Source organism: Neovison vison, chromosome X, assembly GCF_020171115.1.
Source record: "Neovison vison isolate M4711 chromosome X, ASM_NN_V1, whole genome shotgun sequence".
In the NCBI taxonomy this organism is placed as follows: domain Eukaryota; kingdom Metazoa; phylum Chordata; class Mammalia; order Carnivora; family Mustelidae; genus Neogale; species Neogale vison.
Window position 1 is genome coordinate 17,154,315 of NC_058105.1, and position 25,326 is coordinate 17,179,640.

Here is a 25,326-nt window from a genome sequence, read left to right on the forward strand (position 1 = left end):
TTTCTATTCCTAGAATAGCATTATATTTTGTAACCTCCTGTAGAAAGAACACAGTGAGCTAGAACTAACTCTGTTTTCTTTTTCAGAAGAAAATCATAAAGCCTTTAAGCTTAGACCGTATTTAATATCAGTTTAAGGCTTGTCTCTGAGATTGACATTTATAGGAGTTAAATCTGAACCCTGTGTCTCCAGACCCCAAATTGTATTTTGACACATTAAATATCACCTTTCCATCCAGCGCTATAAATTGCAGTGCTGGATTTGGTTTGGTGATATGTATTATCTGTGCTCTCCGTTGACTGCTTTTGTCAACGGGGGAAGGGGAGTGCTCGAAGTCCGTATCCTGGACTCCCAACGGTGATGTCATGTGAGGCAACACTTGATGAATTTCATTCCCAAATTAAGAAAATAGAACTTGGACACATACATTAAGGTCGTGATTAACTGGAATTCCTAGGGAAATAAGCTGTAATAGAAAGAAATTTTCTGGTCACTTAGGACTAACTAGTCTCTTCCTGCACACCCTCCCACCCCCACCCCCACCCCCCATTTTGTAAAATCTCAGTTGTTACAAAGCTGTCTAAAATGTCTGCGTGTGCTTTCCTTCGGGAAGATTTGATGTTTATTACAGGTCCTTGCTTTGCCAAAGACCTCACAGGACTTTGGGGGAGTTTCCCCTCTACCTCATATACATGTTTTGTCATCTTGACTAACTATGCTGCTTTATTGCACTCATTTCCTATGTCTTCGGTATTTGTCTCTGGCAACCCCTTTAGACAGTGAGCTCCTTGGGGTCAGGACCATGTCTCTCTTGTTCAACGTGGGACCTTCACCACGTAGCACAGTGCTTGGCACCCAGAAGTTGAGTCCGACTGAGTCCTCTGAGAAGCTGATGCCAGTAGGGCCCTACACGTATAAGGGGTTTCTGAGGGAAAACATTTGTGAAGGAAAAGGAGCAGGGAGCTGAAGGATGCTGGAAGGACCCTCACACTGTGGTGTAGGTCTGACCCTGTGGAGGAGGGTGCGAAAGAAGGAAGGTAGACTAGGAAGAATCTTTGACCGCAGTACTGTTTTCAGAAAGTTTTGTCAAAGTCAATGGGGAGTCCTTGAGCCCAAATCCCCGTCAGCCGAGTCCCATGCTCACAGAACTTAACATCTTTGTTATGCTCCGACATCGGCTGGGGCAGGCCCTGGGGATGGTGGCCCAGATACAACATGGCGGTGAGTTCAGAGCGCAGCAGCTGGGACCATGCAACACAGTAGGAGGTCTGAGATGCGCATGCTCACCACAGAAGGATCTCGACAAATGCTGTTTGGAGGGAAAGTCTGAGTACAGTGGGAGTTGCAGAAGAGGAGGGAGATTGGACTTATTATTTGCTAGTATTGGCAGAAGATATAAAATCAGGGAATGCCTCATCATTTCCTTCGTCTCTCTTTAGATGATACCTTATGAAAGAAGCCTTTCCTGACGATCCTATTAAATAGAATTGTTGCTGCCACTACCATCTGCCCTACCTCCCTGACTTTGGTTTTTAAACATAAAAAAAAGAACAGTTTTATTGAGGTATGATTAACATACAATAAAGTACATATTTTAAGGGTATAATTTGATAATTTTGACACATGCGTATAGCCAGGAGACAATTACTGCAGCCAAAATTATGAATCTATCCATCGCTCTGCCCAACTTCCTAACTCTGGCCCCGTCCCTGCCCTGTGTCCCCTCCCCAACAACCACTGAACTGCTTTCCGTCACTACTGGTTAATTCTCATTTGGGAGACTTTTGTATAAATGGAACCGTAGAGTATGTAGGGTTTTTGTGATGTGGCTTCTATGACTTCGCATAATGTTTTTGGGGCCCATTGCCGTGGTAGCATGGATCGATAGTTTATTCCTTTGTATGGCCGAGTCATAATCCACTGTAGGTATATACCACAACTTGTTTTGCTGTCCTTCCGTAGTTCTCTGTTCTCTGGAGTACTCATCACTATATATATATCACTATTTTGTGTGTCAATATATACACAAACCATACATATACACAACATATATGCAAACTATATATGCGTGTCTGTATATATCTGTTATATCCAGGGTGCTTGGCACGTGGTAGATGCCCAATAAAATATTTGTTGAATGACTTTCATCTACGCCCCTGGCTTGAATTTTCATTTATATGCTGTGAAGACCTCCACCGGAGCAGAAACGCCTTGCGTCCCCAGGGGAGAGCTGAGAATGACAAAGGTTTCAGTCATTGGGATACTTGGCAGATGATCTTTATTAACTGAGCTATAGAACACAAGAGATGGAACTCTGTGTGTGTGTGTGTGTGTGTGTGTGTGTGTGTGTGATACATAGAGATCAGTTTGGAGTAGGCTGAATTTGAGATGCCCACGGAGAGGTTGCAGATAGGAAGTTTTCGAGCTCAGAAGAGAGGTGAGGGCTGGGTTAGGGAGTTCAGCAGTCCCATAGATGGGATGAGATCATGTGTGGGGGGAGACGTAGAATGCAGGGAGGGTCAATAACGTTAAAGTGACAGGCAGAAGAGGAGGAAGAACCGAGAAGCAGATAAGAGTAGCCATAGCAGTAGGGGTGTGTGTGTGTGTGTGTGTGTGTGTGTGTGTGTGTGGCAGGGGTAGGTTCACTATAACAAGAGAGGAGCGGAGCCTTTTAAGAAGAAACTGGTCGACTGGGAGGGATACCGCCAAAGGTCACATTGGATGAGGACTGAGAAGAGGTTCTGATTCCCTAATTTTGGAATAAGCGAGGAGATTCTTAATTCGACAACTTTTTATGGAGTTGCAGAAATAAAAAGGTACCATGCATCATAAGCGAGGTGCAAGGAAGTGACTCAGGAGTTCAGAGGTCCATATTTGAATAGCGCTAGAATGTTGTCGTCGTAAGGGATTTTGGTGATTGTCAGGATGTTGGTGTTGTCCTTTGGATATTTCCTCTGTGAATCTTACCCAGACCTTTAGTTAACAACAACAGCAAAGCTTTGATAAGATATTGATGTTTTAATCATTTATCCCAAAAAGCCACACCGGGGTGGCAGACATACATTTCATTAGGAAATAATAACTGGAATTTTGAAAATTGCCTCTTGGTTGTGCTCTCATTCATAAATTATAATCAAGAAAAATAAATTGTAGGAGTGAAGATTAATCTTTTAACGGACAAATTAAATATCGGTGTTCAATGACGTCTACTTGGTGCTATAAATTGGTTTGTGCAGAATTTATGAGTCAAACCTAGGCAATTAATTCTAATGGTTATTCAAAAAGAATCAGTCATAAAGATAATTGGGAGAAAGCAGGGATTCGTTAAGATAAACACTAATTTTGAATAATCAAGATTTTACTGTATTTTAAAAAATGCATTGTCTTGCCTTATTCACTTTGTGTGTGTTTGTGTGTGTGTGTGTATGTGTGTGTGATATTCTGCTTACTGAAACGTGAAACACTTGTTTGTTTCAGGATCAGATCTGCAAGTATGTCTCCCCAAGGGTCCAACGTGCTGCTCCAGAAAAATGGAAGAAAAGTACCAACTGACCGCGCGCTTGAACATGGAACAGCTGCTTCAGTCTGCAAGTATGGAGCTCAAGTTCTTGATCATCCAAAACGCTGCAGTTTTCCAAGGTGAGTGCTGGGGATCATTTTAGTAAAAGGCGAAAGATTTATGCGATCTGAAGAGAAACCAGAGTATGCTGGGGATCATTTTAGACGTGAGCCCCTTGGCATCATTCTCTGGGCGCTGGGCTTTCAGATGCTAAGTCTAATTTATAAATGACCATGCCAGCGTTAATACTTGACAGAGAAACCTCCCAGTGAGAGATTCTGTTTCAGGAAAAACACAGCTTTTAGAGACACTGTGTTTCACTCTTTGGAGAGGCAGGCATTGTCCAAAGTCATTGTCCAAGGACATTCTGTTTACCTGTGTGCGATGGCTGCAAATCCCTACAGAAAGGGTAAATAATATCTTCTCTCAACAAGCCCTGAAGACCAGTTTAAAAAAAAACAACAACAAAAGAGGTTACGTAAATACCAGTTTTCTCCAGGCGTGGGTTAGATGGTAGTGGAACATGCCTGAACTCCTTCTGACCACGGGGACCATTTCCAGAGAGATCTGGAGCTTGGCTCAAAGGCGCTGTTTTCTCATTTGTGTGAGTGGACCACCTCTTCTTTCTGTGTGAGTCTCCGTCCTTACTACACCTGTGTGTGACTATAAAAGGACCTGTGGGGGCATTGCCAGGATGGGTCAGAAATTCTATTTCTCCTCACTGACCAGTAGGACCAACCCAGCAGGATGGAGAGTACCTCCTTCGATTCAAAGACCCAGCTAGGAATGTTGACGACGTGCTCTCTGTGTATTTGTTCCTTTAGTCTTCGCAATAACCCTAGGAAGTAGGTCTTACTATCAGCATCCCTATGTAAGGGATGAAAAGCCAAGGCACAGAATGGTTAAGTAATTTGCCTGAGGCCACACAACTAATTAATGGGGGGAAATCAGGATTTGAACCCAGGCGGCCTTGCTCTTAGAGCCTATATTTTTAACTACCTCGGTATGCTGCCTCCTGGGAGGGGAAATTAATTACAGATATTGGGGCTTGCTTCTGTCTTCCCTGAAGCACAGGACGCCAGCTCCTTTTTTCTTGCTCTACAGAGAATTGGAGTTTAGATAGAAAAATCTCTTCTGATGACCTGACGTTCCAAATTTGTAGGTTTCTGGCACCTTGTTAAGGATTAACCTCTTTGAATTGTAAGGTAGGTTGATTATAGTTTATTTTGTGTATTGCAAGGAAAATCTTAGAATTAGCTAAGAAAATTATTCCAATTAGCTAATAAAGCCTACATTCATGATAATTCCCTGGGTCAAAGCCTTAGGGGATGTTGGGTTGATTATATGAAATACAGTATAGAAGCGTGAGGTATTTGTTCACTTACGTATGCCGTCAGACTCTTGTGAAGAGTTTGTGGAGACTAACAATTTGGCGATCAAATGAATAATTGAAGCTGGTTTTAAAAATACATGTGCCATTCATGTACTTCTTAGATTGGTTTTGGAGCTGAGCTGCTGACTGAAAGTGGGGTGGTAAAAAGTGACGGGACAAGAGAATTTTGTCGAAGCCAAGAGCTGAATCTGACTCTTCGGGGGTGTTCAGGGGCTTTTCAAAATGGAGTGTTTGTGAGTGGTTTCATTCGCAGAATAACCAGGCCCACTGGTGTTACCTGACAGCCGTGGGCCTGCTGGAGGCGGGCGGGAGAACAAGCAGCACAGGTACTCCACTGTGTGGAGTAGCGGTAATGGCTGCCCTCTGAGGGCCTTGGGTGTCAGCCCGTCTGTCTCTGCCCAGTCCTCCATCTTTTTTTCCAGTCTTCCATTTTGCATATTGTGTTTTCTAGGCCTGGAGCAGCACGAGATGAGGAGAGAAAGGAAGTTCTGACCAGATTTTGATTGGCTTAGCGTGGAGGTTGGACACTAGTCATGTGAACAGAGGCTGGAAAGGGGGGAGGGTAGCACCTACTACTCGTATCTTTTCTCTCTTTTTCTCACACACACACATGTACACACACAAATATGTATTATTTCTCCAGTTGTGAACATAGGAGGACAAGTCTGGCAAAGGAACATGGAGATAACTCAGTGATGTCTGAACTCACGGCTGGGGCCTTCTACCTCATCACCATATGGACTCAATTCTTTCTCTTGTTTCATGCCCTTATTCTTTCCCTGCTTCCCATTTAGAGCAAATATACCCCATAAGAAAAAAGAAACCATGGCCCCAGACCTCAAGGCAATTATGCCATGTTTGTAGAAACATAGCCCCCAAATTCTTTCTGTAACGAACATTGGGAGGGACAAGACGAAAATCAGGGACCGAGGCAAGCTGATGTATTCTTGATGGCTAAGAAAAAGAGTGGAGCCACTTTTGTCCCCCTTATGATTACTTATTATTCTGACGAGCTGAAATGGGGAGGGCACAGTTGTTTCTTCCATAAAATACACTCCCTCCCCAAGATTCCGGTAGACCAAATCCTTGCTCCAATAATTCAGTCCTATGAAATTTGATGCAAGCTATTTTCCCCACCACATGAAGTTGAAGAAAGCTCATCTTGATATTGGCCTAGATCCACAATCTCTTTAGGATTCCCTCACTCGTCCACACTGGGGGTATTTAAGCAGTGAATGCTTTCTGCAAATATGTGCACAGTTCCACGAGCAATCCTTACTGCCTCAATTTGGATTTTATGTCTTCGTTTGCAAGAAGCCTTTGCCCTCATAAATGAGCCTGGGGCCCTTCGCTACAGCGGTTGGAGTGCTCTCTTGCTAATGTTGTTTCGATAATGATTGAAGCATTAAAAAAAAAGTTGTTCTTTATTTTCAATCTTTGCATTGCCTCGTTTCCTAAATTTAATTTACTCGGATGTGCTTAGTAAAATGGGGCAGCACAATCGTTTTTTGTTTCTGCTTAATTAATTCTTTTTGAAAAACTCCACTAAAAGATTTTTGTCTCTTTTTCTTCTCCCCTACCTCATAATAATTACTATGATAATACTACTAATGGCAATTTATTAAATGCCTGCTATATGATGCTTACTTTTACATAATTCTCTCGCTGGATTTTCCCAGCAGCTCTCTGAGGTTCCTACTGTAATTATCTCCATTTTACAGATGAGGAAACTCACTGATGCCTTGGCTTCTTCCGGGCCGTCATCTGACATGGTCTTCCTAATTAATGTTTTATCCTGTCTCTGTCACCTTTGCACGTTCAATCCTGGAGCTCTGTTTTCCTTGCAGGATGGCATTCTAACTGTCAAACGTGTCCCATCAGGGAGTATTTAGGGGGATAGGCCTAGGAATTTTTTCTGTATTTTGGATGATTCCAGTCTTCCCCAAGGTACCCCTGATTTTGAGGGAGAACACGCTTCAGCTTTTCTGGAAGTTGCCTAACCCGCAAGAAGCCAGTTCAGCTTCTTCAGAGGGGAGAACGAGAGTGGTTAAGCAGAAGACATCCCTGTGCTCCTGGAATGCTATAGAGCTCCGGCTGAGGTCACTGAGAAATTCTCAGGCCCTCATTCGTTCAGTACCCACTACTGTCCCACATTTGTGTGTGGTCTTTTTACAGGCTGGATTTTCTAGTTTTCTAGCAGGCGGTAGGTTAAGGAGTTAGGTGGAAGGATTATGGAAGAATGCCAGAGGGAGGTATCTATGATCAGCAAGAAGTTATGAGTGCCAGGAAGGGTGAAAAACATGAAAGTAGACTTGGGGGCTCACTGAGTGGGGCAGTCCAGAGGACATTCAGTAGAGGGGGATAACCTACGTGCCTCAGTAGCCCCTGTATTATAGCAGGGGCAATAGCCCATGTCTGTAGTGACGGCTGCGAATCAATAAAGAAAGATCAAGTTACTTGCACCATTTTTCTTTTCCTTCACATTTTCATGTGAAGGAGCTAAAATATATTTGGGGGAGTATGTGTCTGAAAGGCGATGGAAGAAACACTGGGCTTGGAGTCAGAGCATCTCAGTTCTAATTCTAGTTCTGTCTTGGTAAGCTTTATGACTATAGGGGCTTACTTAGACTCCATTAGCCTCAGTTTTGTGATCTGCAAAATGGGGGTGATAATTACAGTCCTGCTTACCTCCTAGGGGAGAGGTAGTGTATATGAAAGTGTCTTGAAAACTGTAAAGCTCCATGTCCCAGCGTTATTATCTCTAAAGCTATTACCTCGAAAGCACCGGGGGTGCCAGGTAAATGGCGCATTTCCATTACAGACATGAGCCCCAGTAAAGCTGGAGGCCGTGATGCAATTCACCCCCGTTTGCCCCCTACAGAGGATATCCCGTGCACAGGTGAGAGAGCACTTAGGTAAATAGCCTTTGGAAAGGGGTCTGTTTTGTACCTTCGTAGATGTGAAACTGTGCTGTTCAAAATGTCAATACCGCCAGGAGCTAGCCTTTCTTCCCCAGCCTCCTGAAGCTTCTCTTCTGGCCCCTATCTGGTATATTTTACACACAAACAAGCAGCTAGAGTGGGAGGGGTTTGTCACATTCAGGCCATACGTAGTTTTTTCAGGCCATATTTTAATTGCATTTTCTGGCCTGTGGAATCATGGCGGTGCTGGATGGTTTTCTCCTACCTGTTTTCTACGGCAGAGACGACACATTTCCACATGCGGGGGGCTGTGGTGAGAGGGGGACAGGGTTTCTGTGCTGCTGTTTCTTCACTCCCTTGTTTCCCATTTCCATCTGCTCTTGGCAGTTCTTATACTTTTTTTTTTTTTCTGTCAGATTCCTGTCTCTCCCACTCCCCCTAAATAAAATTGACCTTGGGTAGAATACCCTTTTCCATCAGCTCAGAGCAATTTCTCCAGTCATTTCTGCTTGAAATAACTGTTCAGGCAAAGCTTTTTTTCCTTCGCTGTTAATATGTGACTAAATAATTGCTTGAATGTTGATAAACATGTTTTTGAGATTCAATCATTTGTTCATTTAGTTTTTATAATGTTGCGGGGGGTTTTTAAGTTAGCACTGAGCAATTTTTCTCCATTTCACAATTTTTCCCCTTGACTAGTCTGACAGCTCTCCTGCGCATGCTCCAGCTGTGTGCAGGCCGAGCTCCAGCGAGTCCCTGACTCTGACCACTGGCCATCCTGTCACAACCCTTGCTTCCTTGAAAATAATGTAGGGGAGAGAATAATTACATTGATGTCTAATCAGAACTTAATTCATTTGCCAGAGCAAAATGTAATAACATTAAACTGGATAGAAGAATTTTAGGAACGCAAACCATGACCATGAGTCAGGTTATATAGCCTCAAAAATGTAAATTATTAATCAAACCACTCATCTGTACAGCAAAGCTCTAGTAATCCCATTATAAAAGGGTGAATTTCTCATCAGAGCTCAGAAGATGCTGGCTTTAATTAGTGTACTTTCATGGCGCTGACTCAAAGAGATAGTTAACTCTGGTTACAAAGTTTTAAAAAATGCGATTCTTTAATTATTAGTGCTATGGGACAAACAATTGGAAACTGGGTGTTTAAAGTCATTTTCATTTCATACTTAGAACTTTCGGATTCAAGTGGGTTTCAAAATTCTGTGGCTCTCGCAGAGCCAGAGTCTGGGGGAGTTATAAACCTTTACTGTGCCCTCTTACTGATTTAGAAAAGTCAGTCATTAGGCTGAAAACTCTTTTTAATAAAAAGAGCTTAGAAAAATGACTCAGTGTGCGGGTGGAGACTGTTCTGCGGCCAACATGAGGTGAGGAGATTATGCAGATTAACTCTTTACCGCAGCCCATGCCCCTCGATTCAACAGGGCTCTGGACACACTCCCCACGGCTGCCATGCTCCTGCCCACTTTCTCACTAGTGGGCCCAACGAAGCAAATTAAAGGACATTGTCCCTGTCCTCGAGAAGCTTCCAGGAAAAATACCACTTTTGCCTCCCGTGATTACTCCCTACCCTTCCCCGCCCCCACTGGGATTTGTTTACTTTCTGAAAACATATGTTCCTCCTCCTCTTTCTGTCTCACTGAGTTGCAGTACCTGATATCGGTATAATGAAGCATATGTTTGAGAGGTTTGAATTCTCCTGTCAGTAGAGTGGAGGTAGAAACGATTTTCCTTTAAGCTGGAAGCAGTAATGTAGAAATTAAAAACACCTTTCCCTCTGTTGACTGTGAGAGGCCTCCAGGGGCTGAGTTGTGGCCCCATACCCCTCCTTCTTCCTCATCCCGGTTTCCAGTCAGGCACCAGGGCTTGTTTCTCGCTTCACATTCCCTCGCATCTTCTTCCTCAACCCCATTCCCCTCTGCCCTCTCTGGGTCTCAGCGGTCTCACACTGATGCCCGCTGGCCTCGACTCCGATTTGAGTTCCGGGCTCCATCAGCTCACACCTAGACTACCAGCAAAGGTGGAACGAAGTGCCAGGCCTTTGGACTCTTCCTTTGGTTCCCCGTCCAGCTCCAGAGTGTGATGATTAAGAAGGCAGGCTCTGGGGTCATTTGGGCTGGGTTTGAGTGAGTCTGGGTGGGGATGGGTAGGACAAGTGGGGTGACTGTGGAGAGAGGGAAGTTGAGGGCTTGGGCCTAGAATCAAGGCTCCTCTCCCAACATGTGCTGAGTTGGTGGGAATCAAATGGAAAGTCTCCTCTTTGAAAGTGTTCTATTGGCATCATCTCACTGAAACCTCATGGCAACCATCTGAGGTTGATACTATTATTAGCCTCATTTCACCTGGAGGAAGTGGGGCTTTTGAGAGACAAAGTGACTTGTCTAAGGTCAGCCAACAAATGGCAGAGGTGGCAGTTGGGAACCTGGGAAGGCCAGCTCCGGAGCCTGGGCCCTTAACCACCATATATTATATATTATATATTGCCTCTGTGTATTTTGTTTCATGGTCATGGGCAACCTTTCCAATTCTAGCTTGCTTTCGTGCAAGGAGATTCTGGTGTATTTAATTAGAAAACATTTGCTGAGCAAGGACCTAGCATGTCTGGAGGCAGGCGTTGTGGGGGATTCAAAGATAAAAAACACTTCCTGCTTACCTTCAACTTCTAGAAACCAAGACTTTTATACACGAATAACTCAGGTACAAGGCATCCTAAGAGAAATGCTGTGAGAAACATTTAGCACTCCCCAGTCTTCCATGGGGAGTAAGGGTAGATTTAGGTTTTGTGGGGCCCAAAGCTTATACAATCTGGGGGCCCTCTTGAAGAAAAAGAAGACAAAATAAAAGCTACAAAATGCCCCGGCTCTTCTAGACAGAGGATCACAAGTGTGGGTCCCTGCAGCTTAGGTTTCAATAGCTTCCCACGAAACCCGCCTCTGTATGGGAGTGTGAGGTTGGAGAAGATTAATTCCAACTAGAGGGTAGAGGTTCTTGGAGGAGATTGCCTGTATGAATTCCCCAGCAGACATGGCTCTTGATCAAAGAGAAGGGCAGATGAGGGAGTTAGGTAAATCAGCGCATATCTTTTTCTAAATTAAATTAAAATTTGAACATTAATAATTGCCTACCAGATACCAGTCTTGCTGGCCTCCCTGGCTAGCCTCATGGCATCTCAGCCTTAACCTCTCGAAAGAGCAAGATGCCTAGGAGGCATGCAGAGAGGAGTGTAGTGTGACAGACGTGTGCTTGGGCTTTGGGGGGACTGGAGTCAAAGTCCCAGATCTGCTAAGCTCTCTCTTTGTGACCGCAGAGCACGTCAGTTCTCTCCGAGCCATTAATTCAGGAGGGTTAATTCAGAAGAGGGCTGTGAAGAGCTCAACTCTGTATGGGTCTGTAAGAATCAAATGCAGGGCAGCCATTATTTCTGTTATTCTCGGTTGTATGTTTGTCAGCATCATTGTAGATGAGGTAGAATATCTTTCTTTGCTCTGTGGCATTGACGGTGACATATCTGGCACATATACTTTATTAAAAAATGCTTTTCTGTGCTTTTATGTAATTATGATTCATGTAAAAAAGGTTCCAGTATATTGACTCCTAATCATATCACTCAGAAAAAACTGCTTGTAACCTTTGTATGTGTTTTCTTCTTTTCCCTCTCTGTGTGTGTATGCATGTACGTGTGTGTGTGTGTGTGTGTGTGTGTACTTAAGACTAGATAGTATGCACTCTCTAAATAGTCCCCTAGTGGTCTGAATGAGTTAACATAACCTCAAGATCTAACTAGCAATGGCAGACTCTGATTCCATTGGGTTGCATTAGGAGAGGAAGGAAAACAAAAATGGTAAAATGAACCAGGATATTTATGATGCTTCCTCTATTGGTGGAAGTTCTTTAGCATTAGTACTGGACCTGATTAACTGAAATGTAATCATTGGACTATACCAGGTTCCACGGTACTCCCTCTCTTGGGATCCTGTGTTTTTTCCTTTCTAACACTTACCAAGTTCGTAGTGATCCATGTATGGATATTTTGTTAACACGAGTCTCCTTTACTGGAGAATGATCTCTCTGAGGGTAGGGCCAATGTGTAGTCTATCTCACTGCTATAGCCCCAGGTGACATATTAGAAAATACTCACCCCAGGGGAGTGTGCACGTGCACATGTGCATCTACGCATATACAGAATTAAAAGAAATAATATCAATAGAAACAGATTTCCAACTCTTCTGCATCCTTTGTAGCAAGTACCACTAGGACCAAATAGAAAAAATAAATACAACCTGTTGCCTGTGGCATTTATTTTCAGGTTTTATTTATTTATTTTTATTTTTTTAGAGAGACAGAGAGTAAGCCAGGCATGGTGGGGAGGGGCAGAGGGAGAAGGAGAAAGAATCTCAAGCAGGCTCCATGCCCAGGACAAAGCCTGATGTGTGGTTCGATCTCATGATCCTGAGATGATGACCTAAGCCGAAATCAGAAGTCGGATGCTTAACTGACTGAACCACCCAGGCACCCCTGTCTTTAGGTTTTAAACTCCATTCAGATAGATCTTAAGAGTGTAGCTAATAGGTTGAAGCTTTCCCATTTTGAGATGAAATGTCCTATGCTATACCTGAGCTTCAGCCTCCGCTTACGGCCTCACCACTCCCTGGCTTGCTGAGTGTCTTTTCTTCCAGCCTGATCTAGGCTCTTCATAGAGCATTGTGAAGAAGGCTCAGTGCCACGGATTTACACTTTTGTGACCAAGAATCATGAGACTTGCGACGCTTGTCAGCTTTTCCAAATATGCTCTTATGTGTCATTCCTGATTATAATGTCACTTAAAAGTAATAGAGCAAACTTTCATTCAGGATATTCTTTTTAAAAAAATAAGTTTTGGCGTGCCTAGGTAGCTCAGTGGGTTAAAGCTTCTGCCTTCGGCTCAGGTCATGATTCCAGAATCTTGGGATCGAGCCCCGCATTGGGCTCTCTGCTCAGCAGGGAGCCTGCTTCCTCCTCTCTCTCTGCCTGCCTCTCCGCCTACTTGTGATCTCTGTCTGTCAAATGAATAAATAAAATCTTTAAAAAAAACAAGTTTTGACTACACAAATAAGTACCACAGGAGTCTGCCCTCACCAGTTTGTGGTTTTACTTTCCATGGGGTCAGTTGCCCGAGGTAAACCCTAGTCTAGGATCAGATGATTCTCCTTCTGACAGATTGTCAGAAGGACAGTAGTAGCCTAACACTATAGCACCATGCCTATGTTACCCACCTCACTTGATCTCGTCACGTGGGTATCTTATCATCTCACATCGCCACAGGAAGAAGAAGGGTGAGTACAGGACCATCAAATGCTTTTAGAGAGAGCCCACATTCATACAAATTTTATTATAGTTTATAGTTGTTATTCTATTTTATTATTAGTTATTGTTGTTAATCTCTTACTGTGCCTAATTTATAAATGAAACTCTGTCATAAATATGTACATATAGGGAAACGTAGAGGGAAAAACATAGTCTATCTAGGGTTCAGCCCTATCCATGTTTCAGGCACCCACAGAGCATCTTGGAATATATTCCCATGGATGAGGAGGGGAACTACTGTACATGTTTATTGGGAAAATGAAAAAACACAAACAAAAAAGTGGGAAATAAAATGACTTACATTTTAGCCCCCAGAGGATAAGTACTATTACCATTTTGGTATATAATCTTGCATACTTTGGTTCAGTGTTATACATATATGGGTGTATGTATATATTTTTTAAAAATGGATTATGTAGCTTTCTAATGTGATATAGCCTTCTTCACATGTCAATAATGTTTTTCTATAATACAATGTAGTATTGTACAAACATAGTATTTAGAGGCCACATAGTACTTAGCCCCATGGCTGTCTCACATGTTATTAGTCCAACGTTCTTTAACTGCTAGAAATTTAGGGTACTTTCACTAAACTGTAGTGAGATAAATAATGTTCATATAACTGAATACTTATGCACATCCTTAATTATTTACTCAGGATAATTTCCTGGAACTAGGATTGCTGGGTCAGAGGCAAAATAGTTTTTAAGGTTTCTCACATTTATTTCCTCTTTTTGCCTGATCATTTGCCATTTTACGGTAATCCTACTTTGGGTGAAAAATAGTACTCTTTGGTTACTAGGGAGGTTTGATGGTCATATGTACTTTTTATTTTGTGAGTTTTGTTGTTAATATTCTTTTATCATTAAAAAATTAGCTATTCATAATTTCTTATTGAGATGCCCCTTTCTTATTGATTTGTAAGAGCTCTTTATATATTCAGGATGCTAACCCATTTTATGTGTTATTAATTGCATTTACTGCTTTGTTTATTAGATTTTTCATTTTTTATGGGGGTTTAAAAACACCTTCAGTCAATGTATCAATGTCTTCCTTTGGTTTCCAATATATTCTTTGATTATTTATCGATTGGTAACAGCTTTGGCATGAATCAAAGATGTGCTCTATTTCCTGTTCTGACACTAGCTATGTGAAAATTGGTAAGTAATTTAGTGTCTCAGTTTGTTTTTGTATGCGCAAGATAACACCTCACCTGCCAACCTGCCGGAGCTTTTATGGATCAGAAGAGGTAAGGTATATGAAAATGCCTTCAACATTTAAAGGATGATTTTTGTTGTTATTCAGCTATCCCCTGAAACTAACTATTAATCTGAATCAGTTCATTTTTACTGTACTGAAAACAGCATTGCCTTTCCTTCCCCTGGATCTGAGATCTTTCTGGCCACTTAGTAGGAAGTAGTCTTGGTCTAAAAGTACACTGGAGTCTGTGCTCTGGTAGTTGGAGAGGTGCTCAGAGGGTGGTGAAATGTTGCCTGCCATCAGTCTCTGCCTGGAGCACGGATTCTGGGCATCCATCCCACCTTCCCAGCTGGGGAAATGGGCTCTGGAACTGCTCTTTGATGTAGTATGTGTGTTTACTTCTACATGCCCCCGCCCTTGAAGGATAGCTAGCGAAACCCATTCAGTGAGGCCAAAGTGTCTGTTCCTGTCCAATAGAGTAGTAGGTGGGGGAAAACCCAAAAGCCTTCTGTTCACACTCCTATTCCTTGGGGACTAGAAAAACAGTACTCTTTCTAGCAATTAATATTTGAAACAGATACACTGGCCTATCAGATAAATCAGTGGTTTAGCACAGTTTTGTGGTACACATTCTGGTAAGAGTTGTTTATTGGGACAACTTTTTTTTTTTTAAACCACGAGATGACCATAATTCCCCCTCTCTAAATGCCAGATTAAAAAACTCAGAGAGGCAAGAAAAATAATTAAAATATCTCATGCATCAAAGTAATCATTAGTAGAAAAATAAAGTATGTTCTTTCTGGCAAGCTCTGCCAGATGGTTGAGGTGGCTTATAGTAGGAGAAGATGCTTAAATGATACATGTATTATTTCAAATATAACCTTGAGGAATTTTGTTTTTGTTTTGATGGGAGGGGAAGATAGTGTATGCTTTCATAACTCAAGCCTTCTTGAAGGTCAGAGGCCTCTAGAAAGTTGGTGAAGTTAGATACTTGAGCTCATCTGAGTCATTTCCATGCAGAAGTGAGGTTAGCTTACTGAATGTCTACTGTGTGTTAGGTTTGATTAATCTTGATAACAGTAATGATACTCTTAGGTGTGACTATTGCAACTTCACAAGAAATGAAAACTGGAGTTAAGAGCTATTAAGCAATCCGCCTTAGGCCACATAATCAGTAAGTGGCAGCATTAAGTTTCTAACTTCAAAGTCATTGAACCACACTGTCTTCCTTGGCCTTAGAAGACAAAAATAAGCCTTAACAACTCATAAAAGTGATCATGATCAGGGTGCCTGGGTGGCTCAGTCGGTTAAGCATCCGACTCTTGATTTTAGCTTGGGTTATGATCTCAGGGTTCTGAGATGGAGCCCCACGTTGAGCCCTGCGTCGAACTCCATGCTGGGCGTGGAGCCTGCTTGGGATTCTCTCTCTCCCTCTCCCAGTGCCAACCCCCCCTCCTTAAAAAATGATCATGATCATAGTTTGAAAAATAGAAAGTGCTGTTGGAATCTGTACAGTAATGGAGAAATAAACAAAATACCCCAAGAATGGCCCCCCAATTTTATTTGGCAGAAGGCTGCAAATTCCACTGCCGTGAAGCAGTTCTCTATAGGGACATATTAGGGTGGGTTAACTGTACCCTGATGTTCTGTGGCATGTGGCAACCTTTCTTATTGCCTCATACGGAATCGCACACACACCCTTCAGAGTTCATTTTAGTACTTTTCAGCCTGACATGGAAAGGGGCTGCTACTCTGACAAACACGATCTGGCCAGATGTTATTATTTTGCACTACATTTAATTTCTTCCTGCCAAAGATTTAGACTTCTTTTCCCTGATAAAGATCAGGGGAAATTGTCTGGTATTTACAAAATCCCATCCAGGCGTATCTGTTACAATGTTCACTTAGCAAAGTTTATTAGATTATTAGGGCTTTAAACCCTTGGGCTCTTTCGTTATTGAAATTAAAAAAAGAAAAACCCAAACATCTTCAACAAATTTAAGTGGCATAATTAGGCCCTGGACTTGTGTTACAGGCATTTTGGAATTATGAAAATGATTTAAATAGTATTTGCTTCCTGAGAAACTTGCTGAGTTTGACAGGGATGAAAGGAAAGTGGTTATGCTTCTTTGGTCTCCCGAGTTAATGGGGAAAGTGATATCTGGAACCGAAATAAATTTGCTATAGTAGTATAGCAAAATTATTCCCATAAGTAGTTAGCCATACCACACAGGGCCTCTCTTTCTTGGCCTAGTTAAAATGCGGGCACCACAATATTAGAGGAACATCTGGGTCTGTCACTTCCTTGCTGATGAAATCCATTTAGGGTAACACTGAACCAGACCCCTTAAACGTTAATTCTTGGCATATACCCATGCTCTACTAGGCATATGAAGGTAGTAATAGACATATTCAGTATTTACAAGACATAGTAGGTTCTGGTTTGTATACACTGCCATTTTCCTCAAGGGATTTCACTGTGCTTTGCCTGCAATGATTATATTTTCATGCGTTTTCCAAGTTGAAAGCTGGTGGCCCGATTCTTACTTTTTCTAGTGTAGGAATGGAGGCAGGGGAGGGTTTGGGCCAGGGACCTGAAGGACTCAAGATTCGGAGCCAGTAACTGGTCAGGGACTTGAGCTGTGTGGTGTACGTAGGAAATTGAGGCTGACTAGAAGGCTTATTTGTTTTGGGGAGTGCGGTGGAGTGGCACTAATTCAAGCACCAAAATTTTGGAATATCAAACTTTGCTTAAGAGAGAGAGACGACTGGGGAGCTCGGCTAGGTCAGCTAAGAGAGCACACGACTCTTCATCTCGGGTCATGAATTCAAGCCCCACGTTGGGCATAGAGCTTACTTTAGAAAAGAGAGAGCAATGACTGAAAGGAAGTGTTCGTTATATATGTCAACTTGAGCGTTTTCTTCTATCATATATTTACTTGGCATCAGACTTGGCTTTTAACAAATTATGAAAGCCCAGTTCCTTAGAGACTATGTTAGAAATGTCTCACAACTAAGCCGGACCATAGTTGGCCTTTGTCTTCTTATTTTGAAGCCCTTTATGGGAAAATCATAATAGCACAAACATACATACAGGCCATAAATGCTGAAATGGCAGAAGTGAACTCAAGGCAGGAGGTAAATATTTTGTAAAAATTAATGATCTAGACTGAACTCTCATTAACTCTGGCTCTGTTAATTTGAATATTGTGATAATTTGACTTGGACTGAAGTTTACTTCCATCCCATTTATGAAGAAAGAATCTGATAAACAAATTAATAGTGTATATAAGATTTGCAGGAAGCCATGTTTAACTTGCTTGAAAGACTTGAACAAGCCCATTAATTAGCTAATTATAACAAGCTTTGCTTATTAAAGCAAGTCTAATGGAACCTCTACTTGGAAACACTTTATTAGTGAGTTTGAAATACTCCAGGTATGGAAAAATAATAAAAAGAGAATAGATTCCAGAATAAAATAATAAAAAGAGAATAGATTCCAGAATAAAAATAATAAAAAGAGAATAGATTCCAGAATAAATTGACTTGAGCTTGAATCTTGTAACCTAGAGGAGGCCCACTTAACCTATCTAAGCTTCAGTTTCCTCATCTCTAAAGCAGGGACAATAGGAGTGCCTGGGTTGTACAGTCCGTTAAGACTCTGGCTCTTAATTTTGGCTCTGCTCGTGATCTCAGGGTCATGGGGTCGAGCCCCAAGTTGGGCTCCACGCGCAGCACAGAGTCTGCTTGAGTTTCTCTCTCCTCCCTCTGCAGTCCCCAACACGTTCTCCCTGTCGCTCTCTCAGATAAGTAAATCTTAAAACAAAACAAAACAAAACAGGGACAATAAATAATAGGACCTACCTAACCATTCACAGTTATGAGAAAGAAATGATATGACCCATGTGCAACTTAATTTAGAATGCCTGGTACATAACAAGTGTTCAATAAATGCGAGCCAGTGTTTGCTATTTTTGAAAAGTAGTTGTCAATCACACTTCACTAACTCACAGTATCTTTTCCTTCATCAATTCAGATTAGTGAGGATGTTCCAGGAAAATAACCTATTTGTTGAGTTAGCTGTTCTGGAGTTGGAATGAGAGTTCATCTGGGAAAAGTAACTTAATAAATTGGCCTACGTAATCTATAGGCCACATATACACATGGAAAAAGGACAATTTCCAGGTTCAATGTCCTTTTAGTTTCCCAGGAGGGAAATTCCGTTTGAACGGGTTTTATGTTATAAGCTTAGTTTTCATGAGTTCGTGTTGTGAAGTTATTTTGGAGCTTGAAAAATGCAAGATTTTAATATGTTTGAATATTTTACTGTAACATTTCGAGTATTATTCCTTTTCTGTTATCCTGATGACACTTCACTACACAAATAATAGGTGTTAATTTTGGAAGAAAAATAAGTTTATACTGGTAAATAAAACAGAATATAAACATCACCCTGAATCTTAACATTCAGAGATGACCATAGTCATGTTTCCTTTAGTTATTTTCAGGTGTGCCTTCGAATAAGGCATGGCTTTGTGATCACGAGATGGACTTGAACTTGAAAAATTGCATATAATTTTACATCTGACAGTCCTCCTCAGATCTGTTTCTGTTGAGACCAATAGTAATACAGCACAGAGAATATGGCTTCAATTATCTTTCTAGGTCCATTCTAATTCAGAATTGATGTTGTGTTTGTGTGTGCGCGTGAGAGAGTGAGATGGGGGAGGAGACAGACAGAGACAGAGAGACAGATGCACACAGAGAGAGGACGCCTGCATCTGCTGGGTGGAGGTTTTCCCTGTTGTGTGGTCTAGTGACAAGAACATTGGACTAGGAGTAAGAAGATATGGCTTGTAGCTCTGACTCCAGCATGACTCATTGGACGACCTTATGCAATTAATTTAGTTTTTCTGGGCTTTAGTTTTCTCATATATAAAATGGGAGGTTAGGCCAGATAATTTTTACAGCTGCTTGCAGCTCAAAGAGTCTGAGTTGGTTTTTTTTTTTTTTGTTTTGTTTTTAAATCAGACTTGCCTGTCTGCCTGGAAGAACCCAAGCTCTGTGGATATCTTCCTAAAGAGAGAAGAGTGATGAATCTCAAACAGTTTCTTTGGCGCCAGATAGACCAAAGGCTGTAATTTTTAGCCTATCAGGAGTTTGACTTTTGGAAGTGCTAAATCCTCCATTAGGAATAAATGTGGAAGCTCCAGGTTATTTATCGTTATTTACACTTTCCATTCATAACTGTCAGTGTCAAAGTCTCTGTCGACATAACTGTGTCAACGAGGTTAGCTTTAATCAGTTTAGTGGCGGCTAAGTCACAAATATATCAAATAGCCAATCACGATGCAGGAGTCCTCTACAGCCTGACTGAATTATTTATTTTGTTATGATGAAAATGTCTGGGCTTTATTGGGTTTTCTTTGAAGAACTTGATTTGGCTTGAAGTCTGGAAGATAAAAGATCCGAGATTGTCTCTCAGATTTTTATTCTGCCTTCCTTCAAGGCTTTTCATTTTTCACAAGCCGTTGTTAGCACTTTTAAGTCAAGGTGAGAGAGCCGTGATATTTTTTATCCTAGGGGTGTAAGCATGTGTGAAAAACTTTTACCTTTGATTTCTTGTCCCGTTTCTGTCGTTTGGAAGCTATGTGACCTTGAACTAACCACTTAACCTGTCTTGAGCCTCACTTGCTTCATCTGTAGAATGGGGATAATCTTAATCTTGCCTGTATCTCAGATTGTTACGGAACCCAATCAGATGATGATTTAGTCATCACACAGAGGTAAGGGATTTTATTATTATCATTGACTGTAGTGCTATTACTTAGGCCCTTAGTAGGTAGGTCTGCCTTGATAGGACAGATAGGATCCTGAAAAATTACATGGAAGTCAATTTTAGGAATCAAAACTCTCCTCCACCTTACATTATACCCTGATATATTACCCAGAAAATTTTGTCCTCCAGAGGTCATTCAAAAATTAAAGGATTCGGGGTACCTGGCTGGCTCAGTTGGTAGAGCATTCGACTTTCGGTTTTGAGGTCATGGATTCGAGCCCCACATTGGGTTCCAAGATTACTTAAAAATAAAATCTTTTTTAAAAAAAATTAAAGGATTTCACAAACTTAAGATCATTTTCAACTGAAAAAGAGATCATATTCAAGTAAAACATGAGCACCACAAATCATGTCAAATGCAATGCTAATAATGTAACTCCAGAGACTTTGAAAAGGGAAAGAATTCATCTCGCTTTAAAGATGCTCAGGACCTATCTGGGGATGGGACGGCATCGGGGAGCAGGCTGCTGGCATTGGGGAGGTCAGCAAGAGGAGAGGACAGGAAGAAAAACACATAAAATCTAGCTCTCCCGAGCAGTCCTCTCTGTGTCAGTCCGCGTAGCTCTTACCAACCCCCACTGTACACTTCTTACTCGTTTTCCACACGTCTTTAGTACGGACGGCGAAACTGTAGACGTGTGCCTTTGTCCTTAAAATAAGTTGTATGCTCTCTCTGAGAATCACTTTTGTTTCCTTTTCCTCTTTTTCCTAATAAGCCATTCAGAGGCCCTGCTTACCAGCATAGCAGGAAAGAAAAGAGATAAATACCTAGGGCCAAAGCAGAACACAAAGGAAGCAAGATTAGAAAATTGGGCAGTGTGGAGAGAGAACATCCGAGTGGGGTAACGTGGCCACCAGCGGGAAAGGCTGCCTGTTCATCCAGCGCATGATGTCATGTTTAAGTTGAGTCATGGCTAATTAACTTTCATGTGCTCAAGCAAATTTGCATGTATTGAGTATATGCTAACTGAGAGCGACATTTGTGGAAAATTTGAAGAGCTAGGTGGCTTTATTCCTGACGAGATAGAAGCCGGGTTCCCAGGAGGGATTTTTCCAGCCTCTTCTAACTGCAAGGCCCTTGGGAAGCTCAAGTTGTGGAGAAGCACTGGCCTTGGAATCAGAACATGTAGATCCCAGTTCCAGCGTGGTTATTCTCTAGCCCTGGGACCTGCAACCAGCCCTCTGAGCCCCTCAGGATCTCTTTCCAAGCCTGCCAGTGAGGCTAGGTTTGCCTACCATGCTGCTCTGTGCCACCTGCCTCCAACCCCGTGCTGCCTCCCTCTGCCCTAGGACCCACCACACTAGAAATAATGTGCTTTGGTTGAGGCAGGAGGGGCAAGGGGGATGTCTGTCCCCTTCACTGGACTGGAATCCCTGCAGGGTCTGGTTTCAGCTCCTCTCTGTCCCTAGCCAGTGTCAGCGTTGGAAGGTGGATACACACAGTTGACTCTCAGTGGATGTTCGTGAGACTTGATGCGATTCCTCTAACCCTTAGGTTTCTCATCTGTAAAATGGAGCTGCTCCGTGTCCAGTCTCTGTTAGTTGTGAGAATATGAACATGTGTACACAAAATTACATATTGGGGTGCCTGGCTGGCTCAGTTGGTAGAGCGTGCGACTCTTGATCTTGGGGTGGTGAGTTTGAGCCCCAAGTTGGGTGCAGAGATGACTTAAAAATAAAATCTTAAAAAAATTAAAAATGCATATTACACTAAACAGCACTATACATACACTTATGGAAGGGGTATTAGCAATTAGGGTCGTTATGTATAATTCACATCTTAAAATATAGGGCTAACTTCTTAATGGAGTTTGGGAAAATTGACCTTTTGGAAGCACAGTTTCTTTGTCGGAAGCAGTGAGTAGATTAGCACAACAGCTTCATCTGGGGACCATGGAAGGGTTGCAGTGGGTCCTCGAAGCCCCTGTCATTGTTTGTAAAACTTTTGGTATCTGTGCCTTCTTTCCTAAAGAGAGCACATAGCCCAAATCAGATTCGTAAAGGGGTCTATGCCCCCCAACTTCCCAAACACTTAAGAACCACGAAGGTAGCTAATCTCTTCAGCGTTAATCTGCTTCTATGAAGAATCCTAGTCTGAACAAGTAGACTTTATTTATAATTATTTAATGGACTCAAAGAAGTAGCCTCAGTTATTTTAACCACGCTAACGTCAGGATTCCCAGAGGTAATAATATCCATCTGGGTAATGACCACGGGTATACCCTGCTACCAGCCAGATGCCTACTTGGCTTGAGGGAAGAATTTACTGTTTTTGTTTTTGTTTTTTTTAAGAGTGAGTTTATTTATTTATTTATTTATTTATTTATCTGACACAGAGAGAGACACACACAGCGAGAGAGGGAACAGAAGTAAGGGGAGTGGGAGAGGGAGAAGCATGCCTCCCACTGAGCAGGGAGCTGATGCGGGGCTCGATCCCAGGACCCTGGGATCACGACCTGAGTGAAGGCAGAGGCTTAGCTGACTGAGCCACCCAGGTGCCCAAGAGCTACCATTTGGGGTATGGTCTTCCACCTCCTTTCCCAAACGTGGTGTTGCCTTTAAGCGGACCTGGGGCTTGGTCTGCAGAATTAGAAGTTTCACTTGTATGTTTGCCCACCAAGTGTGATAGATAATGCTTTAAAGAATGGAATAGCAAGAGCGGAGCCATAGATCCGCCACGCTGGGAGGGGCACAGACTGGCCCAGCTGTGTTTGTTGTGATGATACTGGATACTATTTCCTTCTCTTGGGAAGTGATACAGTTAAAATCCCAACATCTGCAGAAATTGCAAGGTTGTTTCACTTGGTTATGTATACTGAGCTTTCCATTTTAATAGAGGCGGATGTCAACTTATCAGATTAAGTATGGTACGTAGAAGGAAGTGATCCACCAGACTGTTTTAGAATCCACTGCTGACCGTGGGAGATGACTGGGGCGAAGTGGCCGTCTCACCTTCATCTCTGGGAGGGGAGCATCTTCCAACCAATCACTAGGAGAGAACAATGGGAAAAAAAACAGGCAGAAGATACAGTTTTTTTCACGGCTCCCACACTAAGCAAATAGCGTAGCATTGGGTAAGTCGCTTCCTAACTGAGGGCCTCCCGGGCTATCTCTTAGCTAAGGCCCCCTTTCAGGGTTGTTGTAATTATTGTTAATAAGAGTTATGGTAATACTGATGCCTGGGTGGCTCAGTCATTAAGCGTCTGGCTTCCGCTCAGGTCATGATCTCAGGGTCCCGCGATCTAGCCCCGCATCGGGCTCGCTGCTCAGCAGGAAGCCTGCTTTCCCTCTCCCACTCCCCCTGCTCGTGTTCCTGCTCTTGCGGTCTCTCACTGTCAAATAAATAAAATCTTAAAAAAAAAGAATTACAATAATAGAATTTCCATTTATTGTCTACTATGTGCCACTATGCCAGGAGTTTGAGAATAAAATTGATCTAATCCTTCTAGTAATCCTGTTAAGTAGAGGGTATTACTCCATTTTATGAATGGGGAAAACTGAAGCTCAGAGAGGGTAACCAGTTTGTTCAAGTACTACCGTCTGCCCACCCTTTCCTGATTTCTCTTCTCCCACACCAGTCACGGCCAAGTCCTACTGGTTATACCTCTTTTCCCTCCTTAAAACCACTGCCCTGGTTTCAACCCTCAACTCTTGCCTGACCTTTCTAACCTGCTTTCTACTGTCTCTCTACCTCCAGTTTTATGCCCTACATGGAGGGCCCATCAGTTTTTTGTTTTGTTTTTGTTTTTTTTTTTTTTTAGAGAGAGAGAGATAGGGAGAGAGCAAGCGAGTGAGCAGGGACAAGCGGAGGGAGACAGAGAGAGAGAATCTCAAGCAGGTTCCGTCTGACATGGTGCTTGATCCCATGCCCCTGAGATCATGATCTGAGCCAAAATGAAGAGGTGGATGCTTAACTAACTGAGCCACCCAGGTACCCTTGTCTTTCTAGTTTTTACGAAGTACCTCAGGTACCACTTTTTCAGGAAACTTGCCCTCATCACCCTCTCCACTGGACTAGGTTCCCCTCGTCTGCGTACCTCGGGTCTGCTTCATTAAAAATAGAACACTAGCCAATATTTAGTAAGCATTTACCATCCACCAAGCACTGCTGTCAGCTCATTATATACATTAACTCTTTGAATCCTCACAGCAACCATATGAAGTGTAGGCACCATTACTAGCAAGTTCTACAGATGTTCGGTTCAGTTCGTGTTTACAGATACCACATTGAACACAAAGCTATGACATGCCCGAGCTGGGATTCGAACCCCAGATACACTTACTTGAGAGCCTGGTCTCAGCCTCTGGTTCTGTGGTGTCTTTTGCCTCAGGGACCACCTTCACCAGGAAGTCCCCCACCCATGTCTCTTTCCTAAATTATTTTATTTTACTTTCTTTTTATTAAAAAAGATTTTATTTTTTTTATTTCAGAGAGAGAGAGAGAGCATGAGAATGAGAGGGGAGAGGGTCAGAGGGAGAAGCAGACTCCTCACTGAGCAGGGAGCCCAATGCGGGGCTTGATCCTGGGACCCTGGGATCATGACCCAAGCCGAAGGCAGATGCCTAATGACTGAGCCACCCAGGCGCCCCCTAAATTACTTTAAAATATAATTTGGATTTATATAAATAAGTTGAAATTTAGTATATTTAGCTGAGTTTGAAGCTGAAAATGAGCAGTTCCCAGGCATGATAAGCTTGAGGTAATAAAATGACCCCAGGATCAGATAATCCTACATGTACACTTTAAAACATTTTGACTTCCATGAGACACAGGGTGGCTATTTTCCAGGTCAGAAAACTGAGGACAGTGATGTGAAGTGACTTACCATAAAGCAGAGTTTCTCAACCTCTACAAATACTGATGTTTGGGGCTGGATGGGTCTTAGCTCCCCCCATGGGGTGGTGGGGGGGGACTGTCTGTCCTGTGTATCATAGAATGTTCAGCGGTGCCTCTGGCCTTACCTCCCCCTGTCCCTCATTGTGATAACCAAAAATATCATCAGACATTGTCCCATGTCCCCTGGAAGGCAAATTCACCTCTGGCCTGGAG

General features: G+C 42.5%; 1 protein-coding gene across 1 annotated transcript in view; it reads left to right on the forward strand.

Moving 5' to 3' along the window:
- The window catches only part of GPC3 (glypican 3), a 397,932-nt gene that overhangs the window by 26,601 nt on the left and 346,005 nt on the right, over window positions 1-25,326 (forward strand). Inside the window, exon 2 of the mRNA XM_044234977.1 lies at window positions 3,478-3,639. Coding sequence (XP_044090912.1) covers window positions 3,478-3,639 — 162 coding nt within the window. The remainder of the gene's footprint in view (window positions 1-3,477; window positions 3,640-25,326) is intronic.